The sequence below is a fragment of the Pan paniscus genome, chromosome 3 (genome assembly GCF_029289425.2).
Source record: "Pan paniscus chromosome 3, NHGRI_mPanPan1-v2.0_pri, whole genome shotgun sequence".
Lineage (NCBI taxonomy): Eukaryota > Metazoa > Chordata > Mammalia > Primates > Hominidae > Pan > Pan paniscus.
In genome coordinates, this window is record NC_073252.2 from 8,699,240 (window position 1) to 8,720,164 (window position 20,925).

The 20,925-nt window shown below is 49.5% G+C and overlaps 1 protein-coding gene across 5 annotated transcripts in view; it reads right to left on the reverse strand.

Moving 5' to 3' along the window:
- Nucleotides 1–20,925, reverse strand: part of ACOX3 (acyl-CoA oxidase 3, pristanoyl) — an 85,284-nt gene that overhangs the window by 57,220 nt on the left and 7,139 nt on the right. For 2 of the 5 annotated variants that reach the window (XR_008625081.2, XR_008625080.2), the window contains exons 1-5: nt 15,534–15,700; nt 3,635–3,792; nt 3,015–3,248; nt 2,101–2,175; nt 1,539–1,628 (exon numbers count right to left, since the gene is read on the reverse strand). Coding sequence is in view for 2 of the 5 variants with exons in the window: in XM_008969496.4 (XP_008967744.1) it covers nt 1,539–1,628; nt 2,101–2,175; nt 3,015–3,248; nt 3,635–3,778 (543 nt within the window). In the remaining 3 variants the exon portion in view is untranslated. Of the gene's footprint in view, nt 1–1,538; nt 1,629–2,100; nt 2,176–3,014; nt 3,249–3,634; nt 3,793–15,533; nt 15,729–20,925 lie in introns of those variants that run through there. The other 3 variants (XR_010111907.1, XM_003816442.5, XM_008969496.4) reach the window with 2 other exon arrangements.

A 20,925-nucleotide genomic window follows, 5' to 3' on the forward strand; every position in this document is an offset into this window, starting at 1 on the left:
GAATGAATGGATGGATGAAAGAATGAATGGATGGGTGAGAGAATGAATGGATGGATGGAAGGATGAATGGATGGATGGAAGAATGAATGGATAGATGGAAGAATGAATGGATGGATGAAAGAATGATGGATGGATGACCGTTGAGCACATCTGCAGGTGCAGAGCTTCACTTCCTGCCACACAACAGTCCTCCCTGACCACTGCCAATGGGGAAGGGTGGAAGGCGGGTGAGGAAAGACTGGCAGGGAGACCTAGGCCTCAGGGACAAGCGGAGGCCAAGGAGAGTCACGTGGTGGCAGGGAGGCAGGGCCAGGGAACAGAACAGGGTGGGTGGGGACCCTCCCCATCCTCCCTCCCTGCCCTGCGCCCCTCCACAGCACTGACAGCCCCAGGGCATCCATCTGTGGCCCATCTCCCTCTACCCCTGTGCCCCTCCACAGCACTGACAGCCCCAGGGCATCCATCTGTGGCCCATCTCCCTCCACCCCTGTGCCCCTCCACAGCACTGACAGCCCCAGGGCATCCATCTGTGGCCCATCTCCCTCCAACCCGCGCCCCTCCCCCTCCAACCCGCGCCCCTCCAAAGCACTGACAGCCCCAGGGCATCCATCTGTGGCCCATCTCCCTCCAACCCGCGCCCCTCCACAGCACTGACAGCCCCAGGGCATCCATCTGTGGCCTGTCTCACTGCACCCCTGCGCCCCTCCACAGCACTGACAGCCCCAGGGCATCCATCTGTGGCCCGTCTCACTGCAACCCTGCGCCCCTCCACAGCACTGACAGCCCCAGGGCATCCATCTGTGGCCCATCTCCCTCCACCCCTGCGCCCCTCCACAGCACTGACAGCCCCAGGGCATCCATCTGTGGCCCGTCTCACTGCACCCCTGTGCCCCTCCACAGCACCGACAGCCCCAGGGCATCCATCTGTGGCCCGTCTCACTGCACCCTGCGCCCCTCCACAGCACTGACAGCCCCAGTGCATCCATCTGTGGCCCGTCTCACTGCACCACACCAGAAGCTCCCAGGCAGCGGCCACAATGCAGGTACCAGAGAGGTCAAGAGGATGGCAAGGACCCGAGGAGTCAGACTGCGGTGGCGGAAATGGACAAGGCAGGCTCTTCGCAGAGGGACAGCCACAAAGGGCAGAGGGCAGGGAGCATGTTGTCTCCATGGGGCCCATCGTAGAAACCAAGGGCCATGCGAACGGTTTATGAATCCACTACGCGTAGGCAGCCAGGTAAACAAGGCAATAAATTTTACAGAATGAGGGCTTCTTCACTGCACTCAAATTACACACAAATCCAAACCACGATCAATTCCCCATAAAGTTCATGGTGGGCACAGGCTTTGTCCTCCAATGCCTGATCTCCTGGGCCCCACTTTTCAGTGTGATGAATCTCAGTGGGTATTTCTACACATGTGTATGTGGACAGGCCTCTTGCTTTAATGTTTTTTTTTCTTATTCTTGGCAACGGCATTTGCACTCATGACGTCTCATATGCTCCAAACCCAGGGATCCGGGGGAAGGTAATACCTACCTCAGTGGCAGGATCGTAGTGGGCAGTCGTGCGAATGGCCTTGGTATTACTGCCGTGGCTTAATTCGGTCAGAGCAAAACATCCAAAAATCTAAACGTCAAAGCACAAAATGATGGAAAGCAAGAAAAGTTCTTTGTGCACATTCCCAGAAGGACCTCACTGCCATCTTTCCTTTAAAGATGAAACCACATATCAAAGCCCCAAATTTCCATCTACCCAACTAGTGACTTGACTGAGTCATGCTGCCACACTCAGCTGGCAACCACAGCAGCCTACACCAAGCTGACCGCAGCTGCTCCACGTCAGCAAGGTGGCAGGAACTGCTCGTCAGGAAAAGACAGTGGAAGGCCTCAGTGACAATTCACCTGGTGCTAGGAAGTCAATGTGCCTGTGTTTGCTAAAGAACAGTGCTAGCTATTTGGTGAGAAGCCTGAGAACACTAGGAAACAAGAAGAGCATAAGCCCCCTGGGCACCCCCTTCTACAATCTTCTCTTTTCACAAATCTCTACAGAGATCAAGCAAGAGAACCAGGCTCACAATTCACCATGAACCAGAACTTACCTCCATCCTGAAGATCTTTTGAATATATGTGAGATGTCTTTCAGAACCAGAACTGTAAACTGCTGATCCAAAAACCTGAAAGTATAACATCGTCCTATCAACGGGGGGCAGGTAAGAAGAGTACTGCTCTTCCGGAACATCACAACAGACAACGGCACTCAACACCAGGCCCACGCTGGTTCCCTGCCACACTGCACTTTCCACAAGGTGGAGAACAAGTGCTGAGAGGTTAGCCAGCAGCCTGGATGCCCAAGGCCAGGGTCTCCTGACACACAGCTGCCCCGGGTCCCTGAGTTCATGTGAGTGGTAAGACCTACATCTCTGTGCCGAGCACCTTGTATAAGGCACACAGAAATCACCTGGGAATTAAGATGCCTGCAAGGAGTCCTGGGGGTCTGAGGACAGCAGGGAGAGCTGTAAGGAGAGCAGAGCCCACCAGCCCATCAAACAATGCAGGCAAGGCTAAGGGCAAAGCCATTTTGCCCAAGCTCAGCTCTGCTGGTATGTTACAAAGGAAGGAAAAACACAGGTTTCTCCCTTTGGCCTACTTTTTAAATTTTTAAATTTTTTTTTTAATCATTTGTCTCTTTTTTTGTATGAGGTAAAAAAAAAAAAAAAGTCCCAACAGCTCCTCTTCTGATGGGACTTGAAGCTTCACCACATTGTATTTTATTCAAGGACTTATGTGTGTAAATTTACAATTACATGATGGTGGATGGGCTTGAAAATAAAAAAATGAAAAGGGGGACTGAAATTTTTTTAAAAACATTAAAAAAAAGATAATTTTTAAAATTTGCAAATATAGCTGGACAAACTGGTGTTTCTCTGCCTCTTGGTTGGCCCTGGGACAGGCATCCCTCAAGGCTCAGCGCATCATGAAAGCCGTTTCCCTCTCCCCTGGGCCGCATGCTCACCAAGCTATGGAGGAGGTACTTGGCAGCCAGAGAAGAGTCATACATCCCCAGGCACTGAATCAAGGCGGGGACCTTCAGAGGGCTCTTGAACATGTCTTCGACACTGAGGAAGTCATACTCGAAGATCCGCTTGCATCGAAGGAAGTTTAGCTCGCGATACTTCTCCAAGGACAGATCGGCTCCAGGGGAACGAGCGAAAAGAGGGTCGTTCTCAAGAGCTGAGAAGATGGTTTTCTGGAAACGCAGGAGATGGGGAAGGCTTATTTGGAGTAAAAGATGGACTCTCCATGTGCCCTTATATAGTTTACCTCCAGGCCACAGGCTTCATGGGACACAGTCTGACCCGGAGACACCCAGACAGAGATATGACTATCATTCCCAATGGACTAGAGGACTGGAGGCTTAAGAAACATCAACAATCCGTGTTCATCTCCAGACTCCTCATCAATTCCCTGAGGCCTGTCCTGGGGTGCAAAGAGGAGAGAGGCCGCGCTGCCTGGGATGAGCCTCGCCCGGCAGAGGAGGAGCTGTGAGAGCCAGAAATCCCATTCTGCTAATGAACTAAGACCCCACTGGGAAAAAAGACAAGCTGCGCGCAACCGCGCAACCGCACACCTCACCTTAAAGCGGAGCATGTCCTCCCCTTCCGTGAACAGCGCCAGCTCCTTCCAGCTGAAGGACGCTCTTGCTCGGTAGGCATCGAGGGGCCCCCTGGGGAATTCTGGGAGCAGAGCTGTGTCGCCTCCTTCCACAGTGGATGCCATCGCGTGATAAGAGCCTGCACAAAACATGCAACCTGAATCCATGCTCTCCCATCTATGGGTTCAAACTACCCCCACCAACAGGAGAGCCCGCAACACCTTACAAATCAGAGAAAAGTAAACTTGAAATCCAAAAGGATGGCAAAAGAGAATCACTCTGTGAATGGCTAGCATCATTTTCCGAGAAGAAAAGGCGAGAAGAATTCCCTCGTCCACTCCTGAACACAGATGCCAAGGACACAGAAGAGAGCCAGGCACAGCCTGGGGGTCATCAGGCACACAGGGCAGAGGGTTCGTCAGAGGTCTTGTTTTCTGTCACACAGCCTTGCCTGAGAGTACCCTGCCCTCTTGGGAGCACCCTGGACATCCAGACTCATCCCCAAGGCTCACTAAACCCAGGGTCAGGAAGCATTCACTCTGGAATCCAGCCAGTGCCAGCCAGTCCACTCTGGCCACACACAATGGTACCTCACGTCTCCACCCACTGGCGGTCCACCTGGACACAGGGCCTCCAGCACAGAACCTCTGATCACAGGCTTCTGCACTGGCTTCTCCTCGACATATAGACACCTGGCTTCCCGCTAACACACGAGGCCTCCCAGAACTCAGCTCTCTTGACCAAATAACCATTCTGGAATTTTCTGGATAGACTGGGTCCTTTTCCAAGTGGCTCGGCTGATGAAGGCAATGAAGGGAATGGCTGGTGAACCCAAGTCTGTCTGAGTCCTGGGCATGGGCCGCCCACCTTCACTCTTTAAGGCCTAGAGGAAAGAGGAACTTTTGAGTCCTTTGAGCTGAAACAGCCTGCGGTGCTGGAGCCTGAGTCTGGCCGCTCAGGATGCTGACTCCCCTCTGTGCAGGGAGGTGGGAGCCGCAGGTCTGAGCACCTGCTGGTGGGCGGCGGCAGGAATCCTGCCTTCTATAGTCTTATCTTATGTCGCCCTCCAACAGCTGTGAGCCAAGTACTACTGCCCCCCCTGAAAGTTGGAGAAACGGAAGCTCAGAGAGGCTGTGTTTCCCAAACCCCCTCCGCTGAGAAGTGGGGAGAAGCACTCCAAGCCCAGCAATGTCTAACCTCAGAGTCATGCCTTTCAAGTACCACCTTAAGACACTGGAAAAGAAACACAAAGTAAACTTAAATTATTTCCTTCCTTCTTAAAGCAGAAGGAAGAAAATAATAAAAGATAGAGCAACTGTGAATGAAACAGAGAACAGAAAAATAGAGAAAAATCAATAAACGATCAAGTTGGTTCCTTGCAAAGACTGACACAATTGGCAAACTTTCAGCTAGACTGGCCAAATAAAAAGGAGAAAACACAAATTCCTCATCAGGAATCAAAGACGGGACATCACCACTGACCCTAAAGAAATAAAAAGGATTGTAAGGGAATATTGTGAACCATGGTATGCCAACAAATGACATGAAGTGGTCATATTCCTGGGAAGACACAGCTAACAAAACTGCCTTATGAAAAACTGAAAATCTGAACAGATCTATAATGACTGAAGAGATTGAATTAGCGATCAATAAACTGTCCATGAAGAAAAACCAGGGGTTCCATTGTGAATTCTGCCAAACATTTAAAGAAGATCAATTATTCAAGCTCTTCCCAAAAACAGAAGAGAAGATAATACTTCCCAACTCATTCTATGAGGCCAGTATTACTTTGACACCAAAACCAGACAAAGACATCACAAGAGAACTAGAGATAAACATCTCTTGTAATACAGATGCAAAAATCCTGAATGAAATTTTATAAACTGAATCCAGCAACATATAAAAAAGATTATATGTGCCAGGCATGGTGGCACATGGCTGTAATCCCAGCTACTCAGGAGGCTGAGGCAGGAGAATCGCTTGAACCTGGGAGACAGAAGTTGCAGTGAACCAAGTTTGCACCACTGCATTCCAGCCTGGGTGACAGAGCGAGACTCCATCTCAAAAAAAAAAAAAAAAATTCTTAAGACTCAATAATAAAATGACAAAAAACCAATTAAAAAATGGGCAAAGGGTTCAAATAGACATTTCTCCAAAGACAGACAAATGGCCAAAAAATACAGGAAAGGCCAGGCATGCTCACACCTGTAATCCCTTTGGGAGGCCGAGACGGGCAGATCACCTGAGGTCAGGAGTTTGAGACCAGCCTGGCCAACACGGTGAAACCCCATCGCTATTGAAAATACAAAAATTAGCTGGGCATGGTGGCGCATGCCTGTAATCCCAGATGCTCAGGAGGCTGAGGCAGGAGAATCGGTTGAACCGGGAGGCAGAGGCTGCAGTGAGCTGAGATTGTGCCATTGCACTCTAGCCTGGGCAACAAGAATGAAACTCCGTCTCAAAGAAAACAAAACAAACAAACAACAACAACAAAAACACAGAAAAATATGGTCAACATCATTAGCCACCAGGAAAATGCAAACCAAAAACCCAATGAGAGACCACTTCACATCCACTAGGATGGCAATGAGCAAAAAGATACTAAATGCCGGCTATAGTGGCACGTGCCTGTGGTCCCAGCTACTCTGGGGAGGCTAAGGCAGGAGGACAGCTTGAGCCTAGGAGTTTGAGACCAGCCTGGGTGATACAGCAAGACCTTATCTCTTAAAGAACCAGATAAATAGGCCAGGCGCAGTGGCTCATGCCTGTAATCCCAGCACTTTGGGAGGCCCAGACGGGTGGATCATGAGGTCAGGAATTCAAGACCAGCCTGGCCAACATGGTGAAACCTCATCTCTACTAAAAATACAAAAAAATTAGCCAGGCATGGTGGCAGGTGCCTATAGTCCCAGCTACTTGGGAGGCTGAGGCAGAGAATTACTTAAACCCGGGAGGCAGAGATTGCAGTAGCCTAGATTGCGCCACTGCACTCCAGCCTGGGTGACAGAGTGAAACTCTTGTCTCAAAAAAAAAAAAAGAAAAAAGAAACAGAAAAATAATCACAAGTATTGAGAGGATGTGGAGAAATCAGACTCTCATGCCCTTCCAGTGAAAATGTAAAGTGACCCAGCCATTCTGGAGAACAGTGTGGCAGTTCCACAAGTGATTAAACATGGAGTGACCACATGACTCAGCAATTCCACTCTGAGGTATGTACGCGAGAGAACCGAAAACATCACGTCCTCAATGTGTGCAAGGCTCCCCGATTCACACCTCCAGACTTGTGAGCTCATTTGGCAGTCAACGGCAATTCCCCACCTCTCATGTTCTGGAGATGCCCATACTGAGTGTTCAACACTGAATTCAGCCTCTCAGCCCTGACCCAGCTTCGCCTCCTGCACCCCAGTTCCACACTGCCAGTCACCCAAGGATTACTGGAATTACAAACCCCAGTGTCATGTTGGAATTCCCCTCTCCATGCGCCATAACCTCAGTACATTACCAAGTCCACAGTGCATCTCTAACACCTTACGGAATCTTCTCATTTCTCTCCAGCCTGATAAAACCCTCATAACAACCTCCAGTTACTGAGCTGGTGCTGTGTGCAGGTGACTGTGTTAAGCAGCTACACAGACCTCAACTGTGCCCACCAAGCCCAAGTACTATCAGTAGTCTCCTTTTCCAGGTGAGGAAACTGGAGCTTCTTAGAGACATTGACCATGGTCATACAACTATTATCAAGCACAGCTGGCTCCAAATCCCCAGATCCTAACAAGTACCTATGGGCCCATGCCACTTGAAGTCACCAACCTTACTGCATTATGGTACAACTGTTAGAGATAAGGATTTTGAAGCCAGACTGTCTGGGTTCAAATCTCAATGTTACAGCTTCCTAGCTGGGCGACCTTCCTAAGATCTGTGCACCTTGGGGGTGATAATACAGTGATGCTGAGAGACAGGACTAGCTGGATTTCCAAGGCTGACTAAGAATTCCTAAGCCTAGCTGGGGAAGGTGACCACACCCACCTTTAAACATGGGGCTTGTAACTCAGCTCACACCAGATCAATCAGGTAGTAAAGAGAGCTCACTAAAATACCAATGAGGCTAAAAACAGGAGGTAAAGAAATAATTAAATCACCTATCCCCTGAGAGCACAGGGGGAGGGACAAAGATCAGGATATAAACCCAGGCATTCGAGCCAGATCAGGCAACTCCCTTTGGGTACCCCCCCGTTGAATGGGAGCTCTGTTTTCACTCTATTAAATCTTGCAACTGCACACTCTTCTGGTTCATGTTTGTTCCAGCTCGAGCTGAGCTATCACTTGCTGTCCACCACTGCTGATCATCGCCATCGCAGACCCACCACTGACTTCCACCCCTCCGGTTCCAGCAGGGTGTCCACTGAGCTTCTGATCCAGTGAGGCACCCATTGCTGCTAAGCCACAAGCGTGGCTAAGTGCCTGGGTTTGTCCTAATTGAGCTGAACACTAGTCCCTGGGTTCCACAGTTCTCTTCCGTGACCCACGGCTTCTAATAGAGCTATAACACTCACCACATGGCCCAAGGTTCCATTCCTTGGAATCCGTGAGGCCAAGAACCCCAGGTCAGAGAGCAAGAGGCTTGCTGCCATTTTGGAAGCGGCCCACCACCATCTTGGGAGCTCTGGGAGCAAAGACTCATCGGTAACATTTGCTGGGCTCGTATGGGGATTCTCCAAAGCGGTGAGTAATATTGAACCACTTTCACTTGCTATTCTGTCCTATCCTTCCTTAGAATTGGAGGAAAATACTGGGCACCTGTTGGCTGGTTAAAAATGATTAGTGTGGCCACCGGACTTAAGACTCAGGTGTGAGGCTTTCTGGGAAAAGACTTTCTAACAACCCCCAACCCTTTTGGGTTAGGAGCATTGGTCTGCCTGGAACCAGCCTCCACTTTTACAGTTTTCTTGAAGAAGCTGAGGGCCGACTAGAGGCAGAAAGCTGTCGTCCCAAATTCCCGGCATTGGCCGGTCGAGATCATGGCGCAGCCAGAAGTCTCTACTCAACAGTTGCCCATGCGTGCACCCCTATCTCTCCTTCTGGCCCATACCTCCTGGGTCCTAACCACGACTTTCTTGAAAGTGTAGCCCCAAAATTCTCCTTACCTCTGAATCTACTTCCTCTGATCCCTGCCTCCTAGGTACTAATGCTTCAGACTCACTTCCTCTCCCAAGTATTAGAGCAAGTTGTATCTCCAAAGGGATCTAAGGAAGCTCTACGCTGTGTCCTTAAGCACCTAGGGTATGAACCCAGGGAGTCTTGTCCCTGGTGTCCCTCCCAATTTAGATATACAGCTCTCGACATGGGAAGTTATGTGGGACCTACCACCCTTGCCAGGGCCCCAAGTTTGTAAATGGCTAGGAGGATTGCTCTCCCATTGTTCAAGATGCTCTCCTCCCCCAATTTCTACCCAGCTTACCTCCCCCACTGCAATACAATCTCTAAGCCTTGACTCCTTGGCCAGGGCCTTAGAAGTGATGACCCAGTACTTTAACAACTGGAACTGTGTCTACGACAACACAATAGATCAGGATGAAAGCGAATTGAGTAAATTAAAGGGAGGCGCATATTCCTATAAAGGCAAATGGGGGCAACGAGCGAACATTCTTCCGCTGTGTTCCCAAAATCCATCTACCAAGAGAGACAATGAGAGGGAAAGAGAAACAGAGAGAGAAAGGAAAGAGAGAGAGGAGAGAGAGAGAAAGAGAGAGGGGGGAAGAAAGGCAGAAAGTCAAAGAGAAAGAGAGAGACAGAAAGTCAAAGAAAGAAAGAAAGAGAGAGATATATAAGTAGTTAAGAAAAAAACAGTGTACCCTATTCCTTTAAAAGCCAGGGTAAATTTAAAACCTATAATTGATAATTGAAGGTCTTCTCTATGACCCTATAACACTCCAATACCACTTTGTTGTCAGTTAAACAGTGTAATGCAGACATTAGGAAAAAAACTTCAAAAGTCCACCTTAGGCCCAGAGCAAAACACAGAAACTCTATTGAACTTGGCAACCTCGGTTTTTTTCACAATAGAGATCAGGAGGAGCAGGCAGAACAGGACAAACGGGCCCTCAGGCAAGCAGAAGTTCACTTCTTGCCCCCATTTGCCACTATAGGAATATGCGCCTCCCTTTAATTTACTCAATTCGCTTTCATCCTGATCTATTGTGTTGTTGTAGGCATAGCTCCAGTTGTTAAAGTACTGGGTCATCAGTTCTAAGGCCCTGGCCAAGGAGCCAAGGCTTGGAGATTGTATTGCAGCAGTGGAGGTAAGCTGGGTAGAAATTGGGGGAGGAGAGCATCTTACTTTGGAGGCTCTGGAAAAGGGAAACGCTGGGCAAATCAAATGCCTGATAGGGCTTGCTTCCAGTGTGGTCTACAAGGACACTTTAAAAAAGATTGTCTGAATAGAAATAAGCTGCCCCCTCGTCCATGCCCCTCATGTCAAGGGAATCACTGGAAGGCCCACTGCCCCAGGGGATGAAGGTCCTTTCAGTCAGAAGCCACTAACCAGATGAGTCAGCAGCAGGACTGAGGGTGCCCGGGGCAAGTGCCAGCCCATGCCCCAGGTATGCTTGACCATTGGGGGCCAGAAGGTTAACTGTCTCCTGAACACTGGCGTGGCCTTCTCAGTCTTAATCTCTGGTCCTGGACAACTGTCCTCCAGATCTGTCACTACCCGAGGGGTCCTAGGATAGGCAGTCACTAGATACTTCTCCCAGCCACTAAGTTGTGACTGGGGAACTTCATTCTTTTCACATGCCTTTCTAATTATGCCTGAAACCCCCACACCCTTGTTAGGGAGATACATTCTAGCAAAAGCAGGGGCCATTATACACCTGAACATGGGAGAAGGAACACCGTTTGCTGTCCCCTACTTGAGGAAGGAATTAATCCTGAAGTCTGGGCAACAGAAGGACAATATGGATGAGCGAAGAATGCCCGTCCCGTTCAAGTTAAACTAAAGGATTCCGCCTCCTTTCCCCACCAAAGGCAGTACCCTCTTAGACCCGAGGCCCAACAAGGACTCCAAAAGATTGTTAAGGACCTAAAAGCCCAAGGCCTAGTAAAACCATACAATAGCCCCTGCAATACTCCAATTTTAGGAGTACAGAAACCCAGTGGACAGTGGAGGTTAGTGCAAGATCTCAGGATTATCAATGAGGCTGTTTTTCCTCTATACCCAGCTGTACCTAACCTTATACTCACTCTGCTTTCCCAAATACCAGAGGAAGCAGAGTGGTTTACAGTCCTGGACCTTAAGGATGCCTTTTACTGCATCCCTGTACATCCTGACTCTCAATTCTTGCTTGCCTTTGAAGATCCTTTGAATCTAATGTCTCAACACACCTGGACTGTTTTGCCCCAAGGGTTCATGGACAGCCCCCATCTATTTGGCCAGGCATTAGCCCAAGACTTGAGCCAGTTCTCATACTTGGGCACTCTTGTCCTTCAGTATGCGGATGATTTACTTTTAGCCACCCATTCAGAAACCTTGTGCCATCAAGCCACCCAAGCGCTCTTAAACTTCATGGCCACCTGTGGCTACAAGGTTTCCAGACCAAAGGCTCAGCTCTGCTCACAGCAGGTTAAATACTTAGGGCTAAAATTATCCAAACGCACCAGGGCCCTCAGTGAGGAATGCATCCAGCCTATACTGGCTTATCCTTATCCCCAAACCATAAAGCAATTAAGAGGGTTCCTTGGCATAACAGGCTTCTGCCGAATACGGATTCCCAGGTACAGTGAAATAGCCAGGCCATTACACACACTAATTAAGGAAACTCAGAAAGTGAATACCCATTTAGTAAGACGGACACCTGAAGCAGAAGTGGCTTTTCAGGCCCTAAAGAAGGCCCTAATCCAAGCCCTAGTGTTAAGCTTGCCAAAGGGGCAAGACTTTTCTTTATATGTCACAGAAAAAACAGGAATAGCTCTAGGAGTCCTTACACAGGTCCGAGGGACCAGGTTGCAACCCATGGCATACCTGAGTAAGGAAACTGATGTAGTGGCAAAGGGTTGACCTCATTGTTTATGGGTAATGGCAGCAGTAGCAGTCTTAGTATCTGAAGCAGTTACAATGATACAGGGAAGAGATCTTACCGTGTGGATGTCTCATGATATGGACGGCATACTCACTGCTAAAGGAGACTTACGGCTGTCAGACAACCGTTTGCTTAAATATCAGGCTCTATTACTTGAAGGGCCAGTGCTGCGACTGCGCACTCGTGCAACTCTTAATCCAGCCACATTTCTTCCAGACAATGAAGAAAAGATAGAACATAACTGTCAACAGGTGATTGCTCAAACCTACGCCGCTCGAGGGGACCTTCTAGAGGTTCCCTTGACTGATCCCGACCTCAACTTGTATACTGATGGAAGTTCCTTTGTAGAAAAAGGACTCCGAAAAGCGGGGTATGCAGTGGTCAGTGATAATGGAATACTTGAAAGTAATCCCCTCACTCCAGGAACTAGCGCTCAGCTGGCAGAACTAATAGCCCTCACTCAGGCACTAAAATTAGGAGAAGGAAAAAGGGTAAATATATACACAGACTCTAAGAATGCTTACCTAGTCCTCCATGCCCACGCAGCAATATGGAGAGAAAGGGAATTCCTAACTTCCGAGGGAACACCTATCAAACCTCAGGAAGCCATTAGGAGATTACAATTGGCTGTACAGAAACCTAAAGAGGTGGCAGTCTTACACTGCCGGGGTGATCAGAAAGGAAAGGAAAGGGAAATAGAAGGGAACCGCAAAGCGGATACTGAAGCCAAAAGAGCCGCAAGGTGGGACCCTCCATTAGAAATGCTTATAGAAGGACCCCTAGTATGGGGTAATCCCCTGTAGGAAACCAAGCCCCAGTACTCAAAAGAAATAGAATGGGGAACCTCACGAGGACATAGTTTCCTCCCCTCAGGATGGCTAGCCACTGAAGAAGGAAAAATACTTTTGCCTGCAGCTAACCTATTGAAATTACTTAAAACCCTTCATCAGACCTTTCACTTAGGCACTGATAGCACCTATCAGACGGCCAAATCATTATTAACTGGATCAGGACTTTTCAAAACTATCAAACAGATAGGGCCTATGAAGTGTGGCAAAGAAATAATCCCCTGCCTTATCGCCAAGCTCCTTCAGGAGAACAAAGAACAGGCCATTACCCAGGAGAAGACTGGCAACTAGATTTTACCCACATGCCCAAATCTCAGGGATTTCAGTATCTACTAGTCTGGATAGATACTTTCACTGGTTGGGAGGAGGCCTTTCCTTGTAGGACACAAAAGGCCGAAGAGGTAATAAAGGCACTAAATCATGAAATAATTCCCAGATTCGGACTTCCCCGAGACTTACAGAGTGACAATGGCCCCGCTTTCAAGGCTGCAGTAACCCAGGGAGTATCGCAGACATTAGTTAGGCATACAATATCACTTACACTGCGCCTGGAGGCCACAATCCTCAGGGAAGGTCGAGAAAATGAACGAAACACTCAAACAACATCTAAAAAAGCTAACTCAGGAAACCCACCTCGCATGGGCTGCTCTGTTGCCTATAGCCTTATTAAGAATACAAAACTCCCCCTAAAAAGCAGGACTTAGCCCATACGAAATGCTGTATGGACAGCCCTTCCTAACCAATGACCTTGTGCTTGACCGAGAGACGGCCAATTTAGTTGCAGACATCACCTCCTTAGCCAAATATCAACAAGTTCTTAAAACATTACAGGGAACCTGTACCCGAGAGGAGGGAAAGGAATTCCACCCTGGTAACATGGTATTAGTCAAGTCCCTTCCCTCTAAGTCCCCACCCCTAGATACATACTGGGAAGGGCCCTACCCAGTCATTTTATCTACCCTGAGTGCAGTTAAAGTGTCTGGAGTGGAGTCTCAGACACATCAAACCCTGGATACCGCCAAAGGAACCCAAAAATTCAGGAGACAACGCTAGCTATTCCTGTGAACCTCTACAGGATCTGCACCTGCTCTTCAAGCGACAACTGCAAGGAAAGTAACTGGAATCGTAGAGCTCCATGGCCCCCCCCATCATATTTTTCTCTTTACTGTTGTCTTACCCCCCTTTCACTATCACCGCACCCCCTCCATGCCGCTATACTACCAGTAGCTCCCCTTACCAAGAGCTTCTATGGAGAATGCGACTTCCCAGAAATATTGATGCCCCATTGTATAGGAGTTTTTCTAAAGGAAACCCCACTTTCACCATCCACACCCATATGCCCCTGCACTTCGGGCCATACATTTCGATCCCTGTATCTTTAACCTCCTTGTTAAGTTTGTCTCTTCCAGAATCAAAGCTGTAAAACTACAAATGTTCTTCAAATGGAGCCCCAGATGCAGTCCATGACTAAGATCTACCTTGGACCCCTGGACTGGCCTGCTAGCCCATGCTCCGATGTTGATGACATCGAAGGCACCACTCCCAAGGAAATCTCAACTGCGTGACCCCTACTACACCCCAATTCAGCAGGAAGCAGTTAGAGCAGTCATCGGCCAACCTCCCCAACAGCACTTGGGTTTTCCTGTTGAGAGTGGGGACTAAGAGACAGGACTAGCTGGACTTCCTAGGCCGACTAAGAATTCCTAAGCCTAGCTGGGGAAGGTGACCACACCCACCTTTAAACATGGGGCTTGTAACTCAGCTCACACCAGACCAATCAGGTAGTAAAGAGAGCTCACTAAAATACTAATGAGGCTAAAAACAGGTGGTAAAGAAATAATCAGATTATCTGTCGCCTGAGAGCACAGGGGGAGGGACAATGATCAGGATATAAACCCAGGCATTCAAGCCGAATCGGGCAACCCTCTTTGGGTCCCCTCCCGTTGCATGGGAGCTGTGTTTTCACTATATTAAATCTTGCAACTGCACACTCTTCTGGTCCATGTTTGTTCCGGTTTGAGCTAAGCTTTTGCTTGCCGTCCACCACTGCTGATCGCTGCTGTCGCAGACCCCCCGCTGACTTCCACACCCCCACCCCCCCTCCAGATCCAGCAGGGTGTCCGCTGCGCTTCTGATCCAGCGAGGCACCGGTTTCTGCTCCCGGGCTAGAGACTCGCCATTGTTCCTGCACAGCTAAGTGCCTGGGTTCATCCTGGGTTCAAGTAGGTGAACACTAGTCGCTGGGTTCCACAGTTCTCTTCCGTGACCCACAGCTTCTAATAGAGCTATAACACTCACCGCATGGCCCAAGGTTCCATTCCTTGGAATCGATGAGGCCAAGAACCCCAGGTCAGATAGCAAGGCCTTGCTGCCATTGGGAGCGGCCCGCCACCACCCTGGGAGCAAAGACCGGCCAGTAACAATGCCTTGCTAGGGCCCAGCGTCTAGACAAGGTCTACTGTCTGGGCTGCTGCATTCCAAATACGGCGACACCTGGCTAGTGCCCAGGGTCTACTGTCTAGGCTGCTGCATTCCAAATATGGTGATGTCTGCCTAGTGCCCAGGGTCTACTGTCTGAGGCTACTGTCATCCAAATACAGTGACGCCTGCCTAGTGCCCAGGGTCTACCGTCTAGGCTGCTGTCATTCACATGAGACGCTTGGAGCAGTTTCTGGCAAGGAAGTGGGGCTTCAAGATCACTATTCTGGCAACAGCTGCCTCCAGTCTTCTCTGCGATGTCGATCACTTCCCTTTCGTGAACAGCTGCCTAGTTCAATGTGTAAAGTCCTCCGAACGCCCAGCACGTGGGCCACCTGCCCTCCTGGCCCCTGCTCTGGGTAACCCTGGCCCCCCCGCCCGCGAATCCGCACAGCCCCCACACCCCCGGGCCTGGCACTTTCAGCGCCCCCGCTCCCGCCCCGCCGCGTCCGCGCCCCTGGGGCTAACGCAGCCTCCACCTTCCGGCTCCGCGGTCCTCGCTGCTCTGCACCGTCCAACTCGCCCAGCAGGCGCTCAGGTGATGCCTGTCGGCCGGCGACCGACTCAGAGTACTAGGACTAGCTGCCGGCACAGCGTAGCTGTCTCTGGCCTGGCCTCACTGCTCCCCCGCCACGCCTCTCGGCCTCCGTCCGTCCCATGGGCGGGGCGGAGCCGCGGGCGTCCTGACGTCATCGAACCGCGCCACCCTCGTTGCCCTGGAAACGCGGACGCCGCTGCCACCCGGGCGGGCTGGAAGCCACGAAGCTTCGGCAGGCGCTCCCGGGCACTCTTGGCTTCTCTGCCTTTAGGCAAGGCCTGGCTGACCGACTCTGGCGAGTCGCTGACCTCTTGGAGCGCCGTAGTTCTGAGATGCAGTTCACAATGCGGCCCTTCCTGGGGCCCACTCCAAGGCTACTGGATCAGGACCCCCAGTCTGGGGCCGGGCATTTTCAAATTCATCAGCAGGCTCTACATGGTGGCTCATGCCTGTAATCCCAGCGCTTTCGGAGGCCGAGGCAGGAGGATCGCTTGAGGCCAGGAGTTTGAGACCAGCCTGGGCAACATAGTAAGACCCGGCATGCCCAAGAGCTTGCTGAAGTTTGAGAACCGTGGTTCTGCAGAGTTTCTCAGAGAGCCCCTAGTGGAAGTGGGCCCTCGTTGACCAGAGCAGCAACCAGCTCAATCACCCACCCTTTACTTGTTTTTCTTTGTCTCACACTTTCCACTTCCTCACTCGTGCACTCCGAGATCAGCTCCATTTTCAATTACCTGCACCCAAAGCCTCGTCTCAAGGTCTGTTTGGGGAGATCCAAACTAAGACACACACACCTCTTATGAAATTTACAGAGACAGTGTTGTACCTAAGCGAGTTAGAGAAAACGCCACACTTTGAGACGAATTAACAGTGCATTTATTTAGCCGGCGGCCAAGAGACAGCTAACGCTTAAAGTTCTCTCGGCCCCGAAGAAGGGGCTAGATTTTCTTTTATACTTTGGTTTAGAAAGGGGAGGGGAGTCTAGTTAAAACAATTTTATAGAAATAAAGTAGGCAAAAAAGTTAAAAGGATAAATGGTTACAGGAAAGTAAACAGTTCCAGGTGCAGGGGCTTTAAGACTATTACAAGGTGATAGACGCGGGGCTTTGGGCGTTATCAATCAGACGAATTCCTGGGAATTGCGGATATTGCTCGCCACAGTATCTTATCAGTTGATTGCATTCTTGGATGTGCTGGGAGTCAGCTTGCACAAGTTAAGTCCTTGAGGAAGAGGCTGCCAGCGAAAGAGCCAAGATGGAGTCTGTCTGGCTCTCTTAGCGAAGGGAGAGTTAATTCAGGTGGCAACAAGGCTAAGTGATTAAAGAAAAAGGGAGAGTCTAAAAACAGGGTTAGTAAAAACAAGGTTGGGCATTACAACAGAATCAACTAGACTTAGCAATTTGCCATATAAAGAACAAGGAAGAGCCAGGCGTTGTGCGCCATTGTTCTCTCATCTGCAGTCCCAACTACTTGTGAGGCTGAGGTGGGAGAATCACTTGAGCCCAGGAGTTTGAGTCTAGCCTGGGCAACATAGTGAGACTCTGCGTTTAAAAAAAAAAAATGAAAAAAGCACAAGGAAAACTAAATCCAAAGGTTTGCATTTATAGGGAACTAAAAGATGGGCAGTGCAGCTCAGTTACGGGGAGGAGAAAGATAAGTACAATTTTAAATGTGTGTCAAGTTTAAGATGTTGGTAGGACATCTGGGTGGGGATACTCAGGTCATGTTTGGAAAATCTGTCTACTTCTGTTCTACTCTGAAATACCTTCTCCTTGATTCCATGGCAACATTTTTCTTCACAGTTATTACTCTTATTTAAACAGACATATAATTATGGGTATCAGTGGGAGCATCCGATTGCAAAAGCAGAAGGAAGGGACTGAAAGATCATTTCGGGCCTGGCAGGTACCCTGCTAAGCAGTCGGAAGTGATCCTTAGTCTAGACTAGCCTTCCCAGCCAGAGGTCTATTGTGTTGTTGCAAAGGTCCCTGAATCCCCAGGAGCAACAAGGATTGCCTGAAGACAAAGCAATCATGGTCTAATAAAAAATACACACCACTGTTTTTCAAATGTTTGGAGATACTGTTGAGAGTAGTAAAATAACCATTTATTGCAGAACTCACACCTCCTTTAGGTCACAATTTCTGCCAAAATTACAACTACTAATCAATTGGGTTCCCATGTGTTACTGACATTAGAAAAACATCTTTTGGCTGGGTGTGGTGGCTCACACCTATAATCCTAGCACTTTGGGAGGCCGAGGTGGGCAGATCACTTGAGGTCAGGAGTTTGAGACCAGCCTGGCCAACATGGTGAAACCCCATCTCTACTAAAAATACAAAAATTAGCTGGGCGTGGTGGCGGGCGCCTGTAATCCCAGCTACTTGGGAGGCTGAGGCAAGAGAATCGCCTGAACCCAGGAGGTAGAGGTTGCAGTGAGCCAAGGTAGCGCCATTGCACCCCAGCCTGGGTGACAAGAGTGAAACTCCATCTCAAAAAATAAAAATAAAAATATCTTCCCACCGGGAAATGATTTGGGTCCATTGCAGGAGTGAGAGGGAGAGGAAAGCCATTTCTAGGTAGACACTGGAAGGCAGGCTAAAGGGGAAGAGCTCAGGGCATCTGGTAGCCAGTACAGGTAAGAGACAAGGGCCTGAGATAAGGCCATCTTGGTGGAGCTGGAGGGTGGAGAGGGAGCTGAGTGGCTTTTTATTGTTGGTTCTATTTAAGTTAGGGCATCATCACAAAATGACATGGAGAAAACAAAGCACAGGTTTCCAGCCTTGGCCAAGTCCTCCGGCTCCCCTCCCTTCTCTGCCTGTCCCTTTTCGCCCTCCTCTTTTCACACTTGTTTTCCTCTACCCTCTGGCTTGTCAGGGCTGGCCTGTAGCAAGTTTTGGCCCCCTGACTTCACTCTCTCCATTTAGTTTCCCAGATTGGCATCTGCAGGTAAGACTGTAGTTCTCAGCTTTGACCATGGCTTCACCTTGGGGCCACCTTCTGGCATTTGCCTGCTCACGCTGTAGCACTCTCCATCCACCGTGCTCCCCTCCTGGGCCTGAGGACACTGCTGACCTGCATCTGACAGGGAACACGGGCCTCTCTGTGAGTCAGGGTGGTGGGGAGGTAGGAAGAGAGGAAGGGGTCGTGCTACACTCTGTTGTATTGTTGGGACCTGGGTGGATGGAGATGCCACTGGGACTGGCACCAAGGGAGCAAATTTGGGGAAAAAAATAAGGGAATTTGGCTTTATACATGTTTGTTAGCTATTTCTGGGTGAAACCACCAGGAGCTGCACGTGGACCCCTAGTGTGAACAGTAGGGGTGGGGTGAGTGTCCTCAGTAACTCAGTGGACAATGACCCACGGGAGCACTGCCATAGGGCCTCACCCACCCCCTCTCTTGTTTATCTTGACTTCTGTCCCACTTCTGCTCCCTTCGGCACACCCATTCCCTGCTCAGTTTTAGACCTTGGTGCTATTGACCGTCATTGGCCATTGCTGTTATGTGCACACATTGTTAAAGCTAAAGTTGCCTCCCACCCTCCGGTCATTTGTCTCCATTTATCCCTTCTGTCTTTCCCACCACCACCTCCCTGGCTGGTTCTGCATTCCCAGAAGAGTGGCTGGAAGAAGTCACCAGGTCCTTGGGAAGGGAATGGGTTCTGATGATTCGGCACCAAGAATGATCCATCACAGCTCAGCCACAGTCGTCACCACCACCCAGCAGCCACCTCACTTCCCCTAGTCACATCACATTAAGTGGTAGGCAGCTGAAAACGGTGTTGGGAAAGAGTTGTGGAACATAAATGTGGTTTTGTACAAGATGCACATACAAATGGCTGTCCCTATGGCAAATGTTACTGGCTTGAGCCAATGAATTTTTTTTTTTGAGATGGAGTCTCGCTCTGTTGCCCAGACTGGAGTGCAGTGGTGCCATCTCGGCTCACTGCAAGCTCTGCCTCCCGGGTTCAAGCCATTCTCCTGCCTTAGCCTCCTGAGTAGCTGGGACTACAGGCGCCCACCACCACGCCCGGCTAATTTTTTGTATTTTTAGTAGAGACGGGTTTTCACTGTGTTAGCCAGGATAGTCTCGATCTCCTGACCTTGTGATCCACCCACCTTGGCCTCCCAATGTGCTGGGATTACAGGCGTGAGCCACCGCGCCCGGCCTGATTTTTTTTTTAATTATAAACCCAACATATTGAATTTAATGGGTTTCTATGCTGTTAAGGTCTTGGCATCAGATGAGTTTCTGGCTGAGGCCCTGGAAGGTAATGGGGGCTGCTGTGAAGTGGCTGGAGCCATCATTCTGATCAGCACAACAGGGCTGCCACTCAGGGCGCTCAGAGCAGCCAGGGACTTCCGGTTGGAGCCTCCACTGCTGCTTCTCGAGTTCCACCCAGCTTCCAGCACTTAGACGCTGACAACTCAGAATGGAGGGGCTTTAAGGGTCCCAGGTGAGTGTCTCTAGTGCTGCATTGTTCAACAGTAGCCCCTAGCCTCATGTGGCTACTTAAATGTGCAGTAGTTAAATACATTCAATTTCCCATAAATCTAATTTAAATCAGTTCCCTCGTTGCACTAGCTGCACTCAAGTGCAGGTCAGTAGCCAAAAGTAACTACTGTATTGGACAGTGCAGACATAGAACATTGCCATTATCACAGAAAGTCCTACAGGACAGTGCTATGTAGACACTATTTCCAGCCCCAGGCAGTGGGTCAGATCCTTGACCTAAGCCGGGATATCTCCAGCTTTCTCCCTGCTCCCTGGACCCAGCAGCCTCTGGCTGGGGCCTGCTTCCCCAAAAGGAAAGTCTGAGATAGTTCTGCCATCTGCACCATTCTCCTGACACGCTCCCTAATCTCAGTGACTGTTTCATTCAGCAGTTATTCACTATGAGATTATACTGGATTAGGGTTGGCCCTAATCCAATATGAATGTTGCCCTTATTAGAAGAAGAAAAGAGATTTGGAGAAACAAGAACACCACGTAACCAGGGAGGCAGAGATTGAAGTGCTGGAGGCACAGGTCAAGGAATGCCAATGATTGCTGGCAACCACCACAAACTAGGAGAGATGAATGGATTCTCAGAGCCTTTAGAACTATGAGAGAATAAATGCGTGTTGTTTTAAGCCACCAAACTTATGGTAATTTGTTATGGAAGCCCTGGAAAACTAAGATAGCATAGAAATCAATTACTGTATGTGATCAAACACTGAATGGGCTAGGGTGAGCCATTGTGTCTGGGAGGATATGTCTCATTTGCCTTTTACTTAATTCTACCAACATTTGGTCTGTGCTTTTCTCTCTAATAAATCACATGATTTGAGTTA